Raw genomic sequence first — 20,761 nt, 5'->3', positions numbered from 1 at the left:
GGGTTTGGAACACTCCGTAAACTAAGACCGTGATATTTGTCCCTTCTGCACGCACTTCTGACTTGTCAAAAAATAAAATACTAGGAACCAGTGATGTAAACTTTAAAGGTCTTACAGTACACAGTCAGACATTTTGTGAATTATCCAAATATTCTCTGTAGTGTAAGGATCCACTGCAATAGTATGTCACAGTGCACCTTCTTTGAAGTTCTGTCTTCAGACAAATATCAAAACTGTCTAGGAAACAAGACACTTCTTGAATCTAAACAGTGATTATTTTACTTGGTACAATTACTTAATTATGGTAATATTAAAAAAAATCATTGTTTATGTGTATCTCCTGATTCAGTTTCCATTAGATGATGTGCAAATTAACATAGAGTTTTTAGTTCTTTGATGGAAACACTTGGAAACAACATTCACTAGATGTGTAGAAGATGCAGTTATTTCACTGGCTTTTTTATACTCAGATTAATTCTGTAAGGGAGCTTAGCTACAACAAATTCTACAGAGTTTTTGTCAGAAGCGTTTTGCTTCTTTTTCATGAAATAAGTTCTTAAAATTTTCTTTATTCTCAGATTCTGCTCCAAGAGTTTGACACCAGAAAGCCACAATATGAGCAGCTAACTGTGGCTGGTGAGGGGATTCTGAAGAGACCTGGTGAACATCCCCCCCTCACATGACATTGTAAAAGAGCAGCTGGCAGCTGTGGCACAAAAATGGGACAACCTAACTGGCCAACTGAGTAACAGATGTGACCGAATTGATCAAGCTATAGTGAAAAGCACGGAGTATCAAAGCCTACTCAGAAGTCTGTCTGATAAGCTAAGTGCCTTGGATAGCAAACTGAGCAGCAGCCTGGCTGTGAGTACACAACCTGATGCTGTGAAACAACAACTGGAGATTGCTAAAGAAATGAAGAAGGAAATAGAACAGGAAATGAAGAGTATAAATGCAGCTCAAGTTCTTTGTGAAGAGCTCTCAACACTGGTTGGAGAAGAGTATTTGAAAGCAGAACTTACAAGGCAGTTAGATGGTATCCTCAAATCATTTAAGGATATTGAGCAAAAATCAGGTTAGTATTTGTTTTAAAAGGAAAATAATTAGGGCATAAAATAAAGCGTCATTTTAACATTTGTCTTTAATGTCAGTAGTAAGATGTTGAGTGAGCTGACTCTAATACTAGCTATCAGTCCAGAAGTATGTTAGAACTTAGGAGAATGTCTCCATGCTTTGAAAAGGCAGAAATGATATGTCACCATATACAACTGTTTCTGTTGATTTGTTCCTTTGTTGACACAATACTTCAGATCCCTAGCCAGCAGTTATGGCAAGAGTTTAAAATAATGAAAATGTTGCTCTCCTCATCTTTGCCTTGAGGTACATCCTTACTCAGTTAGGATACTAAAATAGATGCTGTTCACTGAACTACTTACTGCATAGGTGCACAGAATCAGCTAAAATTGTAATTTTTAGGCAAGCACCAGTGAACGGCTTGACAAAAGGTAGTGGTAATTATATAAAACTGCCTGTGGCAGAACTGCGTTGGTTGTGTGCAGCATTTTCTATTCTGTGAACAACAGAACTGAATGAGAAATAGAGTGCAAGCAATATTATATTTTTTTCTCCCAAGCTGCCTAAGCTTTTTAATTTCCTCAGGTCACAAGGAACTTCAAAGGATCTCCCTAAAAACAAATAGCACCTTCAGGCCATGAGTTAGGCACTACTAGGCCATACTGCTTGATTTTCTCTGTGTGTTCACTTTATAGTATCATGAAACACAACTGCAGTTGTGTTGCCTGAATAGGACTTGGGTAGACACGATCTAGCTAAGCTCACCTGACTTGATTCATGCCCAGATGCCTTTGTTGCTACACTGTAGCACAGATACAAAACTATCCCTTGCAAGAGACTTTATTGCTTTGAAGTTAAACGCTGAGAGCCTGCCTTCCACCCGCTAATGAACATTCATAATAAAATCAGTATTAATTATTATTTCTTCGTTGAATACTAGCTGTTTCTGATAATAAGCCTCTATGCTGTCTTATCTGTAGATAATCATGTTCAGCAGCTTCAGTCAGCATATACCACTTCTCATCAGTTCCAGCAAAGATCTAAGGACTTTCAGGCCTGGCTAGATGGAAAGAAAGAAGAGCTGAAGCAGGCTCGCCCTATATCAGCCAAACTTGAGACCTTGCAGTCCCTAATTGAAGAACAGAAAGATTTTATGAAGACCCTGACCAATGAGATTAGTTCATATGAAAAAATTGTTGCAGAAGGAGAAAGTATATTACAGAAGACTCAAGGAGCTGATAAAGCAGCTTTACAGGCTCAAATTGCCACACTCAGAAGTAATTGGGATGAAATGGATAAGCAGATAAAAGAAAGGCAAGGTAAATTAACAGATTGTCTGGAGAAAGCACTCACATACAAGCAGCACGTAGAAAATTTGCAGCCGTGGATAGAAAAATGCCAAAGCAACCTGTCTGGATTAAAAGTCAGCATAAACCCTGTTGAAATAGAAAATTCTGTTGTTCAGGTGAGGGCCTGGCAGAAGGATCTGGATAAACACCATGGAATAGTGGAGCTACTAAATAATACTGCTGAAAGTTTGCTCAGTGCAAGCCAAACAGATAAAGAAATCATTAAAGAAGAAACTAAGGTGCTGAATGAGAAAGTGAGTATGGTCACAGAACAATTACATAAGAAGAGAGAGTGCTTGGAAAATATGGCACAAAGGCTAAAAGAGTTTCAGGAATCATCCAGGGAAACAGAAAAGCAGCTTCAAAGTGCCAAAGAGCACCTGGAAGCTCACGATTCGCTTGGACCTCAGTCTTTCAGTAACAAACACCTGACAATGATGCAGGCCCAGCAGAAGGCTTTACAGGCTTTAAGGCCTCATGTTGATTTAGTAAGAAAGCTTGCCCAAGACCTGGTAGTAGAAGCTTCTGATTCAGCAGGTGTTTCTGACCTTTTGCTTCAAGCTGAATCTTTGGAGAAAGAATACACTGCAGTGAACCAGCAGGTTGAAGATAGGTGCTCCTTCTTGGAAACAAAACTTCAAGGAATTGGTCATTTCCAAAACAGCATCAGAGAGATGTTCTCTCAGTTTGCAGAGTTTGATGATGAACTTGATAGCATGGCTCCGGTGGGAAGAGATCTTGGTGTACTGCAATCACAGAGGGAGGATATAAAACACTTCCTGAAAAAGTTGGAAGATCTTATAATGAATAATGAAAATGCTAATAAAAATTGTAAAATGATGCTAGCCACAGAAGCTGAAGCTTCTCCTGATCTTGTTGGTATAAAACGGGACTTGGAAGCATTAAATAAACAGTGCAAGAAACTACTAGACAGAGCAAAAGCCAGGGAAGATCAAGTGGAAGGTACAATTAACCGTGTCGAGGAGTTTTACAGTAAGCTAAAAGAATTTTCCAGTCTGCTTGGGAGAGCTGAAGAACATGAAGAATCACAAGGTCCTGTTGGAATGGAAACAGAAACTATTAATCAGCAGCTGAATACATTCAAGGTAGGAACGTTTCTTTCTTACCGCTGTCACTCATTTTACCACAACACAACTTTATTCAGTATCAGTGTGTAAATGGTTAAATGCAGATCCTGGAGAAGTCTTGTTTCTGTTCTACCCATATGCCTTTTATCTATTTTGAACAAGGTACCTTGCAGCGATACTGGGTGTAAATTGTTATTATGCTTTGGTGCTGAAATGAAGCACAGATCTTGGCATATTTTAGCTACAAAGATGAATTTCCAGTGCTCACTGGAAAGATTTATAAATTACACAGGAGTAAGCAGTGTTTGAAAAAGATCGTAAATCTCCTAATGGCTGCACAGTAGCTCTCCATATTATGTGCTGCTTTGGATTCATTCCAATCTAATATCAATTCAGATGTTTTTGTGGCTTGGAAATTAGTTTGCAGTTAATCATAAAACAAGCTTCCATAATATGATTTATCAAATCAGAAAGATCAGAAAGACAACCGTGTAAAAGAAGTAATGACATGCTTGGCCCAACAGAGGGTGCTTTTTGCTTGTTTAGACTAACCCACGTCGGAGTGGAAAACCGAACATTGAAACTTCAGCGCCGTTTCAGCTGAAAGTTACTATCAGTGAGAGTGATCTTTTAGAGTGTATAAATAGAGACAAAAATCTGGAACAAATGGTTACATTACAAGGAGATTCCATTAGATTGTCAGGATTAAAATTGTATGTCAATCTGTCACAACAAGTCTACCTTTATATAAAAGGGAAACAAATGTCTTTGTAAATAACAGAGCACCTTAGAAATGGGAAAACAGCATAGCTAGTGCTGTTTCCTATGCATGGTGTCAGTGCTGTCTTTTGTAAGGCTGGTGAATAAGATATCCAGCAATTGCAAACATCAGGAATGAGATCCTTGGCTGGTCTATGTAGGAACATAGTGTCTCCATAACCAAAGAGCTTGAAGATAAAAAAGACAAGAAAACCTGCATGCTTATATGCAGAAGTGTGCTCTGTGATCGCATTTATTTTAGGTATTTGTAAACTTAGAAATGTGCTTTGCATTAAACAACTGTTTGAGGTCATGGAATTGCTTATGATTGAAAGCACAGTGCCATTAACCAGGAGGTGAAACATGATGAAAAGGTGAAGGGGATATTCAAAGAAGTGAACAGCAACTGCAGTAATAAAAAGCAGAGTGGGAAGCACTGGAAGAACGGAAGTAGGTAAGCAGGGAGAACAGAATAAGAAAATTTGTTATGTAAAGGCAGTAAGGAGGAGGGTAGGGTCCAAAGTTGCTCTCCTAGCACTCTGTGTGAGTTCTGCTGGTGTGCATGGTGACAAAATTACAGTAGGTGTACCTCTTCATACTCCAGCTCCTTCCAGAGAGCAGTTTTACCTGAGGCAGCACACTGTGGAGAGACTGGCTCCCAACAGTCCTGCTCCACTCATGGTGCTTTGCTCGCAGGTTTGTGCGTGCACACAAACACACACACAACCTGAAAATGTGGCTTTGGCCACAAAACCACAGTCTAACCCCTTATGTCCTTAGCTTCTGCTGTCAAGCACAATCAACTTCTGTTCATCAGGAGTAAAGCAAAATGTTCTTTGTAGATAGATTTATTCACTGGTATCTTCATTCTCTTTGGGGAAGAATCTTGTGCTATGGGCCAGAGGTGGTTTTTGTGGTTGGACCAGTTTTTATGTGGAAGAGTAGAGCTTTCTTGGCATGACATGAAAATGCACAGTTATTTAAAAAAAAATAAACAGACTTTGAGTTGTATATTATGTATGTATATAGTTATAAGCACGCATACATACTTGTTTTATTTATATTACTTCTTTGTGATGCACTTTTGCCAGTCAGGATAAAGTATTAAATTGAAGGTACTTACTGCCAGTGTTAGAATGTATTTATTTACAATGCAGATATAAAACTTGCTTTCCGTCAAGAAAAATCTCCAGTGGAGTTCATTTGCAAATAGGCTTCATTTGACTGTTACTTCACAAAGTACACCAGGAAGAGTATAATCACATGAAGAATTTGTCTCAATTAATGTAAAACACACAAAATTAATTACAAATTAATTCAGCTTTGTTAGACATTCTCCTCCCCAAAGACTTTATGGAATGCATATATTGGTATGAAGGAAAATTTCAGTAGATGAGATGTGTTTGATTACACTGATTCTGTCTCCTTACTTGAAAAGTGAAATGCAGATAATTCTACAGAAAAAACAGAGCCCTCTGTTTGTGTAGCCACGTAGTGCCAGGATGTTTGCACTTGGAGCAGTATTTGCAGCTAGGTTCTCTGGGAAAGAGAAAAACCCCAGAAACTGAATTGCTTTCTTTCTTGTAACCTTTGTTCAATTATTTTAATACCGTAGAAGTTCTTCTTATCAAAAGCTACATAGAACTGTTAGAGATTTCATCAGTATGTAGTTCATTCGTTTTGGGCTTCTATTTTCAAAATAAAAGAGGTTGTTAAAAGTTGTTGTCTTCTAACTAGACTCTATAGGATTTTTTAGCTAGCCTGAGTATTCCTACCAATTAGCTTGAACTAAGAGTTCAATTGGTTTATGCTGGTTGTGTAGAGTGTCTGTCCTCCAGTTTTCACTTTGAGTGGAGATAATGTTGAGAAAATAATCAGAGGTTTCTCTATATGCTCAAATAAGAAATGGAAAGTATTGCACTTCCCAAAAACACCCTGATAGGTACCAACTTTCTACAGGTTTTACTACGGTTAGGGACGATGTTAGAAAGCATACTTAAAGAGCTTTTGTGAACTATTGCTTTTGAAAGTGACTGCTGCATGTGAAAGCCTTCAGAGAATATGTTTAAAAAATGGTAAAATACCTTTTTAAATGTGAATAAAATCATTTTGTAGTGTAACAGATATGGACCTGTTGCAGGCACATGCTGACCCAATAACATGACAGAGCACCCTCTGCATTCAGTGAGGACCTGCTTGTGACTGGTATGGCTGGGAATAAGCACAGATGGCAGGATCTCAAAAATGCTTTACCCCCCTTTGACTGGTGTAGAACGTGTTCTTAGCTTGAGAAGCCAGAGCTGAGTTTCTGTTTGGCATAATTTACAATGTTTTGGCTGCTCGAAGGAGCAGGCAGAATACGTGAGAAGGGAGAATTTGCCTCACGTGACTTAAATATTTTAATACGTTAGCTGACTGTATCAAAGCAGCGAGCAAACAAACAGTGTGGTGCTTTCGTATTTCCTGCATGAAGCCTCTCCTGCTCACTGCCGAACTGGGAGAGCTTCAGCTCTCTGTAGTTAATGCCCTGGCTAAGTTACGACACTGAGTGCCATATGCTGTCCTTACACCGGGGGCTGCGTTGTCGCTGTGCTGACAGCTCCGCTCACTCAGGCGGCGGAGGTCTCCGTTCATTACGGGTTAATTTATGTCGCTGAACAGATTGCTTCTAGTGTACCGCCAACAAATGATCCTTGGGTCTCAAGCTGAGCACGTTGGCTCCCCAAAACGGAAAACGAGCCGGTTCGAGCGGCGTTGGTTGCACTTCGCCGGGCCCCTCCGCTGCCCGCGCCCCCGCCCTGCCTTGTCCCGGCCCGGCCGCAGCGCCGAGGCCGCCCTGCGGGGGGCAGCGAGCAGCAGGGGCCGGGCACCTCCTCCCACCGCGGCCGAGCGGTGCGCGGAGGCCGGGCGGGGTGGGTGGCGGTAGCAGATGTTGCCTGAAGAATGAGAAAGGGCGTTCCTTCCAGCTCGGCGCTGGGAGGACGCCCGTCAGCTCGCGGGAAGCCGAGCGAGCTTATCGACTTGGCTGGATGCTACCCGCCGGCGTGCGCGGCCGGATCGCTTTTTCCTCGCCTTCTCGTTCGGCCGGGGAGGAGCCGGGAGCGCCGTGCCAGCCGCCGTCTGCAGCCGGGACCGGCCCAGACCGCGCCGAGCCGAAGCCGCCGTGCCTTCGCGGGGGACGCCGCGGTTGTGTTTCGCAGCGGCTGCCTTAAACGGGAGTGCGGCTCTCCAGAACGGAGCGAGGAAAGCGCCGGGCCGGCCGCCTGGAACCTGAAGCGGGGGAAATAACGGCTGAGTCGGCTGGGATCGTAGGAAACTATGTTTACCTATGGAACTCGTGAAGAGCTTGGGACGAGGAGGGAGTAAGCTGCTGCTCGGGTCGAGGTTGTTGATAGCTACTGCCAAAGAAGCGAAGGGCTGTTTTATTCTTCGTGCTTTGGATTTAACTTGTTTCTCCCCCAAGATTTTCTCAGTGCCTTGGTCTGAGCCGTGCGCAGGCACCGGGGGTCTGCCTTCCCGAGCTCTGGTACGATGCTTTATTTATAAAGGAGATGGAATTCTTGGACCCAGCTAAATGGATTACAGCTAATCAGTCACCTCCAAGAGATAATGTGCTGCCTTCGGTAATGCTCGCTCAATTGGAAGGCTTAATCTGCAGATTTAAGATACGCATTCTGACCTGAAGAAATAAGAGCGGCCTTCCATGGAGGGTTTTAAACATTTAAGCCACTGCTGGTTTTTGCTATACTCGGTTTCCCTGTGATATTGGAAGGTTTCTGTTCCTTTCTCACTCAAGCACTTTATGTTTTCAAGGGAAAAAGAAAAAAAAAAACCAACAAACTACCAGTAACACATCCAGGTAAAACTGCATTTAAACCAATGCACTGATGACAACCTTAACCACCTCATAAGTTATCATGTATGTTTTATATCTATGCATCCTGTGCTGAGGGCAAGTTTACTGTAGTTTTTTAGACAGACAGTGTTTTCTAAATGTTTCCCTCCTTTCTGAAAGCAGAAGGATCGTAGCATCTTGTGTCAATCCTTGCAAAATGGGGAAGCCACTTAGCAGGCCGGACTGTTTACGTCAGAATCCTCCGTGTGTGGGCAAAGGAGAAGAGGATGAAGACCTGAACATTGAGGACTGTTACGTCCCCCAGAGGTCCATCTATGACACCGTGCGGCTCAATGAGCAAATCGATTCAGGATCGAAGGGCAGCCTCTCCTCCAGACACTTCACGGACCGGACCTTACCCTACAGTCACCGAACACTGGATATCGGCACTCTGTGCTCCAATGGTGCCCTGACGTCCTCCAGTGCTTTTGAGCTCCGAAGCCGTGAGGCCAAGAAGTTAGATGAGAAAATGATCTTTGATGCTCTCAAGCTGAACGGCGATGTCATTCGAACAGGGGGATTGCCCAAAACGAAGTCTCACGCAGAGAAAAAGGAGCACAGGCGGTCATGGAGAATGTTTGTCCCGCCCAACTTTTCAGATTACACAAATAAAAGTGAGTGCTCATTCAGTGAAACCGGTGACCTGTCAGATACAGCTAAATCAGGCAAATGCAAGTGGGGTACGAATTCTCTGACCTCAGAAGAAGATGATTCTGGTTTGTGCAGCCCTCCAACAGAAAGGGAAGAAAAACAAGATACGCTCTTAGCAGGGGAGCGAATGCAGGCACAGACTTTATCTTCTGCAGAAGACATCCAGGCAGTAGGTCAGCTCAGCCCATTCTTTCCAGCTCTTTGCAGAGAGCAGCAAGCCCCAGTGCTTGCAAGCAGCAGTGTTTTTGTCAGAGAGAGCTGCAGGCTGACTTCATGTGACATTGTGCCCTCTGGAAAAGTCAAACAAAGCAATTCACAGAAATGTGAGAGTGACCAGGAAGAGATGGGTGGAAAATACACTTACTTAGAAAGTTTCAGAAAGGAAACTCTGACACATGGCCATCCTCTTCAAGGTGATGGAGGAAGCATTTCCCTGAGTGAAAATGGAGTGGAAAATGGCTATGACATACGTGGAAAAATTCAAACGCAAGTCACAACAGTGGAGGGGAATGATGTGGATGGTACTCCTCCTCAATTAGATGGTTACTGTATGAACGTTGCTGTAAATAATAGTCACATGGATTTAGCAAAATATGAGATTTTATCTGATCCAGGGGATTCGAGTATAACAGATGCAGGCTCAAATGAAATGACATTTTCTGTTCAGCAGCTTGAATTAGATTGCACTGTAAACTGTCCAAAAGCTATCCCAGAGAGAAGTGAAAGCAATATCTGGGCTACAGGCATACAAGAAACCTTAGATACAGTCTGCAATGGCCTATTGTCTAATAAGGTAATTAAAAAAAATCCATTTGTGAAATAGTTGTAATGTAACCTTAAACAAACTTGCTTATAATCTTCTTTTACACTTGACTCTTGTTGGAAACGCTTTGTGTTTTATTAATTCAGCAGATGTAGTGGTCAGAGACACTTGTGCAGCACACATGAGATGTCCCAAATAGGTGTGGTGGTCAGTTTGGAAAATGAATGAGGGGCAATTTCTAACAGGGGTGATTATTTCCAGCTGTTCAGTGCATGGTTATTTATTGTCCAGATGGTGTCTGTTACTCTCAATTTGGAGAGCCTCACTGTGCACTGATGTTCGTGTTCAGTTGTTCAGTTCTTACACAGATTGTGGTTAAAGGCAATGCCATTCAAGGGCAGCTACAGCCCATTTATTCAGGGCTGAACTGCCTTACTCATAAAGGTATAAGCAACAGTATCAGATTGTTGTGGTTTCCAAGGCACGTAGATTAAAGGCTCACTGCATGTTCTGAAAGCCTTCCTTTGCATTTGCGTGCCTGAAAGTAGATCTGACGGCATGGCTGTGTTTTAGAGGCACTGGGTCTTACAGTGCTCTCAGAGTGGTGGGTAACGTAGGAGCTTTGTAATAAGGAAAGGGTGTTTATCACGTCTGTAATTTCTTTCTTCCCTCTCTGGTTGAAATCTGAGATACTTGAAGCTTTGTTGCTAAGTTGTTTGGGTAAACTTTGGCCTCAGCAGTAATTGTAATTTATTTTAAGCTTCTCTTTGCAAAGAACGCTTGTCTTTTTAAGGGGCAGGTTATGGAGATCAGTCCTTTGTGGCAGGACATGGCTTTCAAAAGATGAGGCTTTATGGGACATAAAAGAATTTGTTGTTGGTTCAGTATAAAAAGATTATTTTGCCTTCTCTCTTAAGTAAAGAAAAATAGGAACGTTTTCCCTTTTCTGGGAGCAGCCAGCTGGTTGCATGCTGTAAGTTTTCATGTAACCACAGTCCTAGAGTTTTCAGGGCTTTTTCTTTTTTGTCCATAATAACAAAATTCTTATGGATGCTTAGTTGATTTTACACCCCCTTTCTTCTCCCCCCTTGCTTGGTGTAGCTTTGCCCTAGCTTCTAGATTGACTTGTCAAGCTCCTGGAAGTGTGCTCAGCCACCTGAGGGCTGCTGCTTGCAAAGAAATCACTTGCCATACTGTGTTCCGTGCAAAAGAGGAGTCATTGGTATGTTTGAAGTGATTCCTTTTCAGAATGCTGAGAAAGGTTGCTTTGAACGCTCTAAATGTACACCAAAACTGTTACTGAATGCTGCTATAGAAATAGAAGGATTTAGGGTCAAAAGTTGAGCATTCTTTAGCATTGTTTATTCATTGGTTATTTTTCACTGGCCTGTGTAATTAATTCAGGGGCTTTGGGCCATTTTCTGATCTCATTGACACTGGTTTCGTTTCAGCCTCATTCAGTTGAATACAAGTGGTGATTTACATTGCTGTTGCTAATGGTAATAATCTGGCTCTGAAAAGCCTCAAGTACCTGAAAAAGTAAAATAAAGCAAACAGAAAACTGTTCAAATTGTTTGGGCACTGTCAAAGCCCTGGTGATTTGCAAGAATGTTTCTGAATTAAAACCATTCTCATGGGTGTCCTCTGTGACGATTTTTCAGGAACATCTGTACTGCTTCCTCATTTTATTATGCTTATATTCTCATAAAACCTCCCTTAAAATCATTTTTTCTTCTCTGTTTCTTTAACTTGAAAGTTTTACTTTTTTCCTAACTTGGCAAAAAATGCCCAGTTGTCTGTCTTGGTGTTTGCTTGTTTATGTAAGGATAACTTACAGTCCTTCTGTGCCTTTTTTTTTTTTTTTTTGGTATAGTTTATAGACAGATAATTGAACAGATAGATGCATTCCTCTGGTCTTCGTATTTTTCCTAGTTGTGAAGATCTTCTCCCTCCCTTGCTTTCTCCCCTTTCTTCCTGTTTAGAGCTACTGATGGAAATGTACATCATCCTACCTCAGTGGTGTACTGCATTTATTTTGTTTAGATGAAGTCTTTCATGTCGTTTGTTTGTTTGTTTGTTTGTTTGTTTGTTTTAAGGAAGGTTCTGGTAAGGAATGGTTTTCCTTTCTTTATCAGTCAGGAAGTTCAGCACATACATATATACATATGTATTATTTTTACATAGTGTGATGCACAAGGTGAATTCTATTTTTCATGTGTGTCCTGGTTTTCCAACTGCAGGTATTCCAGAAAGAAGAAATCGAGCCCCTGCAGGTTAAACAACAGGAGGTGAACTGGTTGGGTCAAGGCCTTATTCAAAGTGCTGCTAAAAGCACCAACACAGAAAGCCTTGAACATGACCTTGAAGATGTTAACACCCGGTGGAAAACTCTTAATAAGAAGGTTATTATTTTGTATGCTCTTTTGCTTTTGTCATGTCCTATGTTTTCCTTACTTATTTAAACTTCTTTCAAAACACAGGAAATTAAATATTCAGTTATGTTATTTTATACAATAACTTCAGTAGTAATTCTAAGGATAAGATTTATATCGCTAGTTGCTGGAGATATTAGCTGTCATTATAAAGTTCTGTCAAACTCTGTAGGTTTCTCATGGCTTTTCATTGAGGAAAGACTCCTCCAGGGCTCTGTATTCCTTTCTGCTTCAGCAGAACAGAGAAGTTTGATAACTCAGTGAAAGAGGCAAGAGTTATGACACTCACATGGGAAAGGTAGCAATGTCATTTGTAGTCAGCTGCTTTGGAACACTCCCTTTTTGGTATTTTTTCACATTTCTTCACTGTTATATTTGTGTACACTGGCTATACATGCTCAGTGCAGGACACAGTGATTCAACCCAGCTTAGTGTGGCTAGTGGCACATTTCCTTTATAGTAAGTACCTTAAGTGTTGCCTGAAAGTTTGGAAGGTGCTACTGCTTTGGAAAACTCTGCTGTAGATTTTTTTTTTTTCCTATGCTTTAAAGGCTTATCTTCCTGAAGTAGTTGCTGTTGAAAATGGCAGGGATGGGAAATCCAAATAGCGTTCAGTTTCTGCTGATCTCTGTGTTCCCAAAGGAGTGATGCAGCAGAGCCACTGACACTTGTGATTCACCTATTTGTCCTATCCTTTCCTATGTCTTTTTTCCTTTGAAGGCGTTATTGCCCCTCAATTGCTTCTCAGGATTCCTGGCTCAGTCTTCTTGTAAGGAAAATGAAGAGCATAAGAAATACAAACATCCTGTCAGTGTAATTCATGTTACTGTAGCTAAATGAAACAGGAGTGTCTCTTGTAATGGACTACTAGAGCAGACTCGTTTACTCAGTCAACCTCTTTTTGGTGGATGACTGCAGAGATTAATGGTAAATTGTGCAATAGTGCTGTTACAAAAACCTATGAAAGTGAGTGTACATGGTAATGATATTGCCATGTCATTAAGCAAATGAAAAAAAAAGTGCAGTCAGATGCTCTACTTTCTTTCAGGTGGCCCAACGTGCAGCACAACTGCAGGAAGCCCTCCTTCACTGCGGGAGATTTCAGGATGCCCTTGAATCTCTGCTTAGTTGGCTCATTGATACAGAAGAACTTGTGGCTAATCAAAAGCCGCCATCTGCTGAATTCAAAGTTGTGAAGGCCCAAATACAAGAGCAGAAAGTAAGTAAAATATGTCCAGTCTCTTTCTTCTCACTGGAGAAATGAGAAGAAATCCTCCTGTCTGTCAAAGCAGAGATCTCTTCAAGTATACTGAGGTATATTTGACAGCCACCCATTTGGTACTCCAGAGTCTATCCAGCTGGGAGAAGTGCCCACCTTCTAGGAGCACAGGACAGAGTGAGACACTGCAATCTGAGCTCTAATTAGAATTATGAACATTCTCTTGGAAATAAATGTTAATGTCCATTGGAAAAGAAAATGATTTTACTAAACTAGATCAATGATTTCACTGTATCTCAAAGAAATAATGAATAGGTTGTGTCATTGATTTTTGTATCTGTTTACACAATTGCCTTTGTGTTGCCAAATCTAGAAGGACATGTGTCTTTCTCATGAATGCTCCTACAAAATACATCAAATACTTTAAATTGCATGTTTTCTTAAGTGGTATTAGGCATAACTTGTTACCCTGTATATTTGCTCTTTGGGTTTGCCTCATGTTTTCACCCCAAGGAAACCTAAGAGGTCTTTTGGACTTGGGGAAGCTCTGCTGCTATTGAGAAATTAAAATGAGCATGTATGTGGGGCCAGGGAGGAGGAGTGCCTATATCTGATTAGCATTAGCATTAGTCACAGCATCACAATATAAGCATTGCTTTTTTTTTTTTCTCTTTAAGAGTTTTTCAAGAAGTCTAGCTCCATCTGTTTTTACACTTGTAATGTTTCAGTGTTCCTTAATAACTCCACATCTCATTGCTTTCTCTAGCTTCTCCAGAGGCTGTTGGATGACCGCAAGCCTACTGTTGAGGTAATCAAGCGTGAAGGGGAGAAAATTGCAGAGTCAGCAGAACCTGCTGATAAAGTGAAAATCTTGAAGCAGTTGAGTTTGCTGGATAGTCGATGGGATGCATTGCTCAGTAAAGCTGAAACAAGGTATTTCAAATTCCTTCATAGCTTTGAATAATACAGATGTAGCACGTGATGGATGGTCAAAAGCAGTATGTGGAACTCCCTAACGTAAATATTTTAAGTAATATCATCCTTGTTAGTACATTACATTGCTGTATCTTGAAGTTGATGTAATAGGTCCTCTGAAGAAAAAAGTGGGAAATAGGGACTTGAAAAGAGTGAAAGCTTGTAACAGAATCATAGCCTGGGATATAACAATCGGCTAGAATTAACTGCATACGTGTATTTTGTATTATACAGTTTATCTTTGTTGGTTCACTAGTTTCTTGATTTAAAAACCACATCTCCTGTTTTGCATAGAATCAAGTATGGGTTTGAGACTTAAATAATAACAATGTTTCATTGGAACTTCAGAATCCTGACCTGCTGCTACAAAGAGGTGGCATTTCTCCTTTTGCTGTTCAATGTTATCCATATAATTAGTTTCTACAGGGTAGTAACCCTGGTGCTGCCAGTTGTTGATGTTCTTACTCAAGTTGCTAAGCTGCATTAATTCCGGAGGAAGAAGGACCACTGAAGTATGTACCTGTATTCTAGCAGTGCAGAAAACACTCTACTAGAGATTGCAGTCCAGTTCAAGTTCCAATTCAACAAGACACAATATCTACATATACACACACTTAGATATTTTTGAGTTGTCTGTGTATAAAATATATGGCAAGTCACAAACTGTAAAGCATCTGAAGACATCAGTGTTTAAAGGACTTTGCTGAATGTATTTTCTGGGTAGGGATTTTAAGGACAGCCTCATAGTAGGGAGAGAAGAGTATGCATAAGTGACCTGAAAAAAGATATGTAATTGAGAATGAGAAAGGATTTGGAAAGTTTAGGAAAATTGTTTTAAGTGAGCAGTAAAACTTTACAGTGAAGAGCAAATGGATGGATTGGGATTTGAGCAATTAGAGTAACATTAAATTCAGCTGTGTTGTCTTCTAGTCCTTCTGCTAGCCTCTATAGTTCCTTTACTCTGAATCTCTTGCTATTTCATACTGAAGATACAATTATTCAATTATTCAATTGGTAGAGTAAACCACTAATAGATAATTATTTCCTTTTTTTCCCTTTTTTTTTTTTTTTATTTTTTTTTTTTTTTTTTTTTTTTTAAATTTATTGGAGGAATCTGAGTCATTGGTGGAATAAATGTTAATGTCATGTTTAATTTAATATTCTTTTCCCAATCTGGTGATACTTAATTAAAAATCAAATTGCAGCTTTTCCCAAGCTATCTATTAGTTGCAGCAGGCTTGTCTCCGTTTTCCTTTGCCAGTCTCTGGAAATGAGAAGATCTGAAGATCAGACCACGATTCTGAAAACTAAGTAGAGTATTTCTGTGAGCATTATATAGCTGACTGTGACAGGTCTGTAGGGTCTCCCTTGTTTGTAAGCCTAGGGAAGCATGTATAAGCACAGCTTTTACCTGTAATAAGATCCCCTGCTGAAAGACAATACTGTGACGTTTTTTATGTGGGGAAAAATATCTCTTAAAAGTCTTCTTGAGGGAAATTTTCTCAGCAGTGGCTGTAGAGAAGGCTTCCTGTAATCAGGAACTTTCTCTGAAATGTAATAATCTGAAACGGAAAGGTTTTAGATACTTCTTTTTTTTTATTTTGGAGGTCAAGTCTTAGTGCTTTATTACCACTGTCTCATTAGTTTCAAATTAGAGTGAAGTAAAGCTACGTAGTTCTGTTCACATCAATGAACAAATGTTAGCAGATAATGTACAGTGCTGAGGAAGTGTGATCGTATGTTCTGGTTCAGTAGAGTCTTTGCCTAACTTTAAAAGGTGTAATCACAGAATTGCAGGGGTTGGAAGGGACGTCAAGAGATCATCCAGTCCAACACTTCTGCTAAAGCAGATGCCCTGCAGTAGGCTCTTTCTCTTGGGATGTTTATAGGAACCGCCAGTTGGAAGGCATCTCAGTGGTAGCACAGCAGTTTCATGAAGCTCTGGAACCATTAGTGGAGTGGCTGTCGGCCACAGAGAAGAGGCTTGCAAATGCTGAACCCATTGGAACACAGGCTTCCAAACTGCAACAGCAGATTTCTCAGCATAAAGTAAGATATGAGCAACACATTTGCTCGTGCCATTCTGTTTAAACTCATCTGTGAAGTAAGCACAATTGGGAAAGCTCTTGTGGTGTACTTGTGTTTTACTACACTTTTTTTTTCCTGTAATTTGAGTTTTATTCATTTGTGTTGGCAGTATGTTCTTTTTAATTCAGTTTTTATTTAGTTCCACTTTCTTTTATGTTTTTCTGATTTTCTTTTCCATTGTTTTTCATTATTTAAAAAAATATATAGGCCCTAGAAGATGATGTCCTAGCTCACAATAAGAGTTTGCTTCAGGCCATTAGCACTGGTCAGTCTCTAAAGACTATGAGCTCCAGGGAAGATAAAGATATGGTGCAGGAAAAGCTAGATTCTTCTCAGGCCCGATACGTTGAGATTCAAGAGAAGAGCAACAGCAGGTCTGAACTTCTACAGCAAGCATACTGCAATGCTCAGATTTTTGGGGAGGACGAAGTTGAGTTGATGAACTGGCTGAATGAAGTCCATGATAAACTGAGCAAGTTGTCAGTCCAAGATTGCAACACAGAATTGCTTGAGAAACAGCACTCTGAACTACTGGTATTTTGATTTCTGTTCATTTATTATTTATTTTTATATGATTTATAATCCATATTTCATTTATTTTTCATTAATCTATTTTGTTTTAAATGGAAATATGCTTAATCCAAATAAGAATAGTGTTGTTTATTATGTTTGTGCTTACATAAGTGGCATTTTCTCTTAGGAGCTTCAGGAGGAGATTCTTCTCAGAAAACAAAATGTTGATTTGGCTATACAAAATGGTTTAGAGCTTCTCAAACAAACAACAGGTGAGAGCTTTTAGAAAAGTACAATTTGCCAGGCTTTTTTTTTTTTTTCTTGTAATGATAAGTGCTTATGAGAAGTTTTAAGTAGAATATGTAGATACTAGTAACAACCAAGTATTAGTAACAACCAATATGCTTGTTTGTTAAAGCACTTGTAGTTATCTATTTTAACAAAGTTATGAGATCAGAGTGGGTTATGTTTTGGAGCCAAATGTATTGTTAACGTTAGTGAGCAAAAGTTAGTTTATGCTTGTAGGGAATTTGGCCCTTGTTTTACTATTATTCTTAATGGAAAATTTAGTGAACCTGCATTCCATTCCTAATTTCAAGTTATGGACATTACTCTGGTTGGAGGGCTGTTTGGCTGTGGACACAGTCAGTTCCCTGGAGACATTCACAGAAGAACGAGATATTAGACTACCTTTTACTGCAAGAGGAAGGCTTTGTCCATTGGAGCCAATACTGTGGGAAAAGTTGCATTCCAGTTGTACGCCATCTGTCTGCTCTGTAGATCAACACCTGTCCAGATTTTCCAGCACTTCTAAAGTTCTTGAGCTCCCTAAGACATACATGTGGTTGAAGATGGGGAATCTTTCTCTGTTCCAAATTTAAACATTATGCATAATCTATAATGAAATCTGAATATAAATTTCAGGAGGTTGCTTTTATTTTAGCCTTTTGTTTTTAATGTATTGTAAAGAGAGTGTTCAGTTCAAGGAATAGTGTAAAATATCAGTGTAATGGAAAATCTAGTTAGTATTCTTGACTTTTTTTCTTGTATTTCAGTAACTTCTGTAATTTTTTTATAACCTTTTAAGAACTATTGTGAATTTAAGGATGGATTTTTTTTAAAGAACATTTGCATTAAATGTTGAGTCAAAGTCTTCACTTTCTGATAGTTTAGTAAAACAATAAAAAAGGCAGAAGATCAGATCGTAAACTGAGGTAAACTTCATAGCTTTGTAGACTTAGTGAGGGTAGAATAATTTACAGGAGGTGAGGATTTGCCCCGTCTCCTGTTTGGATCATTTTCTAAATTAAATACTGAGATTGCTGTGTTAGGTTGGGGCCAATGCTTAGGATTTTTTTTTATTTTTAAGGAATTATGTTCACAAGAAATAATGTTCTTCTGGTATTTTAGGTGATGAAGTTATAATAATTCAAGATAAACTGGAAGGCATTAAAGTGAGATACAAAGACATTACAAAATTGAGTTCTGATGTGTCCAAGACCTTAGAGCAGGCTCTACAGCTTGCAGGTCAGCTGCACTCAACCCATGAAGAGCTCTGCAAATGGCTTGACAAAGTGGAAGTGGAGTTACTGTCATATGAAACTCAAATACCACAGGGTGAAGAATTAAGCCAAGCACAAGAAAGACAAAAAGTAGGTTTTAGAATCTGTGAATTATCGCTGTATGGTTTTTTGTGTTAACTTTTGGTTTGGCAGAAAATTGTTTTGTGAATAACTAATTTGGCATTAGATCAGCTGTAATTGTAGCAGTAGTTAAGAATCACGCTTACTTTCCAGAGTCATTTGTTATAATCCCATACAAAATTGGGTTGTGATTTATTTTTAGCTCAGCAGCACAACATTTCTTTTTTGTTCAAGCAGCTACCTTACCCTGGGAAAACTCCAGACTTGTCAAACAAAGTTATTTTGGTTCTTTGGTTATGACATGGATATCATCCTGTAAAATATGAAAAAGACAGCATTTAAAATGCATTACTGATCTTGTTTAACAAAAAATAGTTATTTAAAAAAAATAATATTGCAAGTTGGATGGTGAGGGCAGTGTTTTGAGTGGGAAAAAAATGAAAAAATGTATTTCCTTCAAGTTATATATGTACTATATTAATACACATTAACGTTTAATATATTAAGATGTTAATAAATTGAATTATTTGTTTGTAGATGTAGAAATGGATACAGAATCATCAGTGGGGCTTCCTGTACAGAAAAAGCTTGAAGGATTGTGTGATAATTTGACAGGAATATAACCCAATCATTTCTCATTTCAGAAATTGTTTGAATTCATGTTTTGCTTCATTTCATGCTTTAGTGGTGATTTAGTTCCTTATGGTATGACAGGTTGCAATTAGTATGTGTTAGTTTTATTTTATTTGTTCACTTCCTTAAGCACTCACAACTCATAAAATTTCAGAGAATTTCAAACTATCATATTGACTGGAGAAATGTTTTTAGTTACGTACTCTGTAGAAAGCTTAGACCCACCGACTTTTTTGTCAAGCAACTGACAAGTATCAAAAAGCTAGTACAACTGAACTGAAAATAATTGTGCTCATTTATCCCTTTGGTGTGCCTGGAAAACATTTCAGATCTCTAGTCAGTAGTTTAGAGAATAAAAAAACATATGTAAACTGTGTGTGCGTGTTCAACTCATGCTGGCGCATTTACTTTAAATGAACTTTTTCAGGAGTTGAAAAAAGAAGCAAAAAACAACAAAGCCTTACTGGACACTCTCAATGAAGTCGGCAGTGCCTTCCTGGAACTGGTGCCATGGAGGGCTAGAGAGGGGCTTGACAAGATGATAACAGAGGACAACGAACGTTACAGATTAGTGAGTGACACAATCTCTCAGAAGGTGGATGAGATTGATGCCGCCATCCTGAGATCCCAGCAGGTACTGATAACCTGTTTTAGGGCTATAATAAGTGGCCTCTGGCAATGTGTGCTTGAATAGAAGATGTCCTTTAATAGCATTACCAAACATTTATTGTGCTCAGGCAGCAAAAGACCTGTTTGAATGGAATGTGACTCCACTGTAAAGATACGCATGCCAGAAGGTATGCTGTTGTAACCATATGACTTTCTGTTGACAAAAGCTTCAGTCTTGTAGCTAACATTACTATAACTGCCCGTGGAGTTTTCTTGAGTAACAACTGCATCGCCCTTATCTTTCACAGATCATGTTGAGTAAATTATGGCACAGCTCCCCAGCCAGTTTTCCTGGATGCAGCATTGAAATCAATAATATTGCCACGCCTTCCAGCGTCAGTTGATTGTCTAGCTTCTCTGTATTTTTGACAGTTGAAAGCTGGATTATGTTATCTAAAGTGTACTGCAGAGTTTAAATAACAGTTGCTTTTACGCATAGCTACAATGCTTTTCTTCTTGGGATACAAAACCTGAATTACTAAATATGTGAAGGTTTCAAAACACAGATGCATGTATATGGGTACACTTGGAGAACTGATACTCCAATTATATTACTAAATGGACCCACTTTAAGGTCTATGTTTGTAAAAGCAAAATGGAACACAATTTTTCCACTGTCTGCCTACAGTTCAGGCATAAAAATATTGGTGGAGATTTTTCTTTCTGCTAATAGTTCCCGTAAATAGTTATAATGGGACAAGGAGAAACCGTATGTGACGATTTCAAAGTTTATTGGAAGCCAACTGAAAGAAGCTGGCAGTAACTCAGATCTCCTTATTAGTGAGGTTAAAAATAACTTCATGTTTAACTTTTTAAGGGGTTTGGTATGAGTATTATTTTGTCTCCTTGAAACAAATCCTCAGCAACAAAGGGTGATTTTCTATGAGTGAAAAGAGGAAAAAGGAAGGCAGGCAAGAATGCCAGGGGGCCTCCATGGAGCTCCTGGACTTTAAGTACAAAAAGAAAGTCTATAAGGAGTGGAAGGAGAAACAGGTTACCTGGGAAGACTG

General features: G+C 39.5%; 1 protein-coding gene across 1 annotated transcript in view; it reads left to right on the top strand.

Annotated features, from left to right (window-relative positions):
• Positions 1-20,761, top strand: part of DST (dystonin) — a 293,027-nt gene that overhangs the window by 214,241 nt on the left and 58,025 nt on the right. The window contains 11 exon segments of the mRNA XM_042829656.1: positions 579-665; positions 667-1,075; positions 2,055-3,529; positions 11,820-11,981; positions 13,060-13,230; positions 13,997-14,163; positions 16,095-16,254; positions 16,501-16,827; positions 16,994-17,078; positions 18,217-18,458; positions 19,510-19,716. Coding sequence (XP_042685590.1) covers positions 579-665; positions 667-1,075; positions 2,055-3,529; positions 11,820-11,981; positions 13,060-13,230; positions 13,997-14,163; positions 16,095-16,254; positions 16,501-16,827; positions 16,994-17,078; positions 18,217-18,458; positions 19,510-19,716 — 3,492 coding nt within the window.

Source organism: Centrocercus urophasianus, unplaced genomic scaffold (assembly GCF_019232065.1).
Source record: "Centrocercus urophasianus isolate 14NV4802_14NV808 unplaced genomic scaffold, USGS_Curo_1.0 seq_10, whole genome shotgun sequence".
NCBI lineage: Eukaryota > Metazoa > Chordata > Aves > Galliformes > Phasianidae > Centrocercus > Centrocercus urophasianus.
The sequence above is the reverse complement of the archived record's forward strand: the minus strand, read 5'-3'. Positions and strand labels throughout refer to the sequence as shown.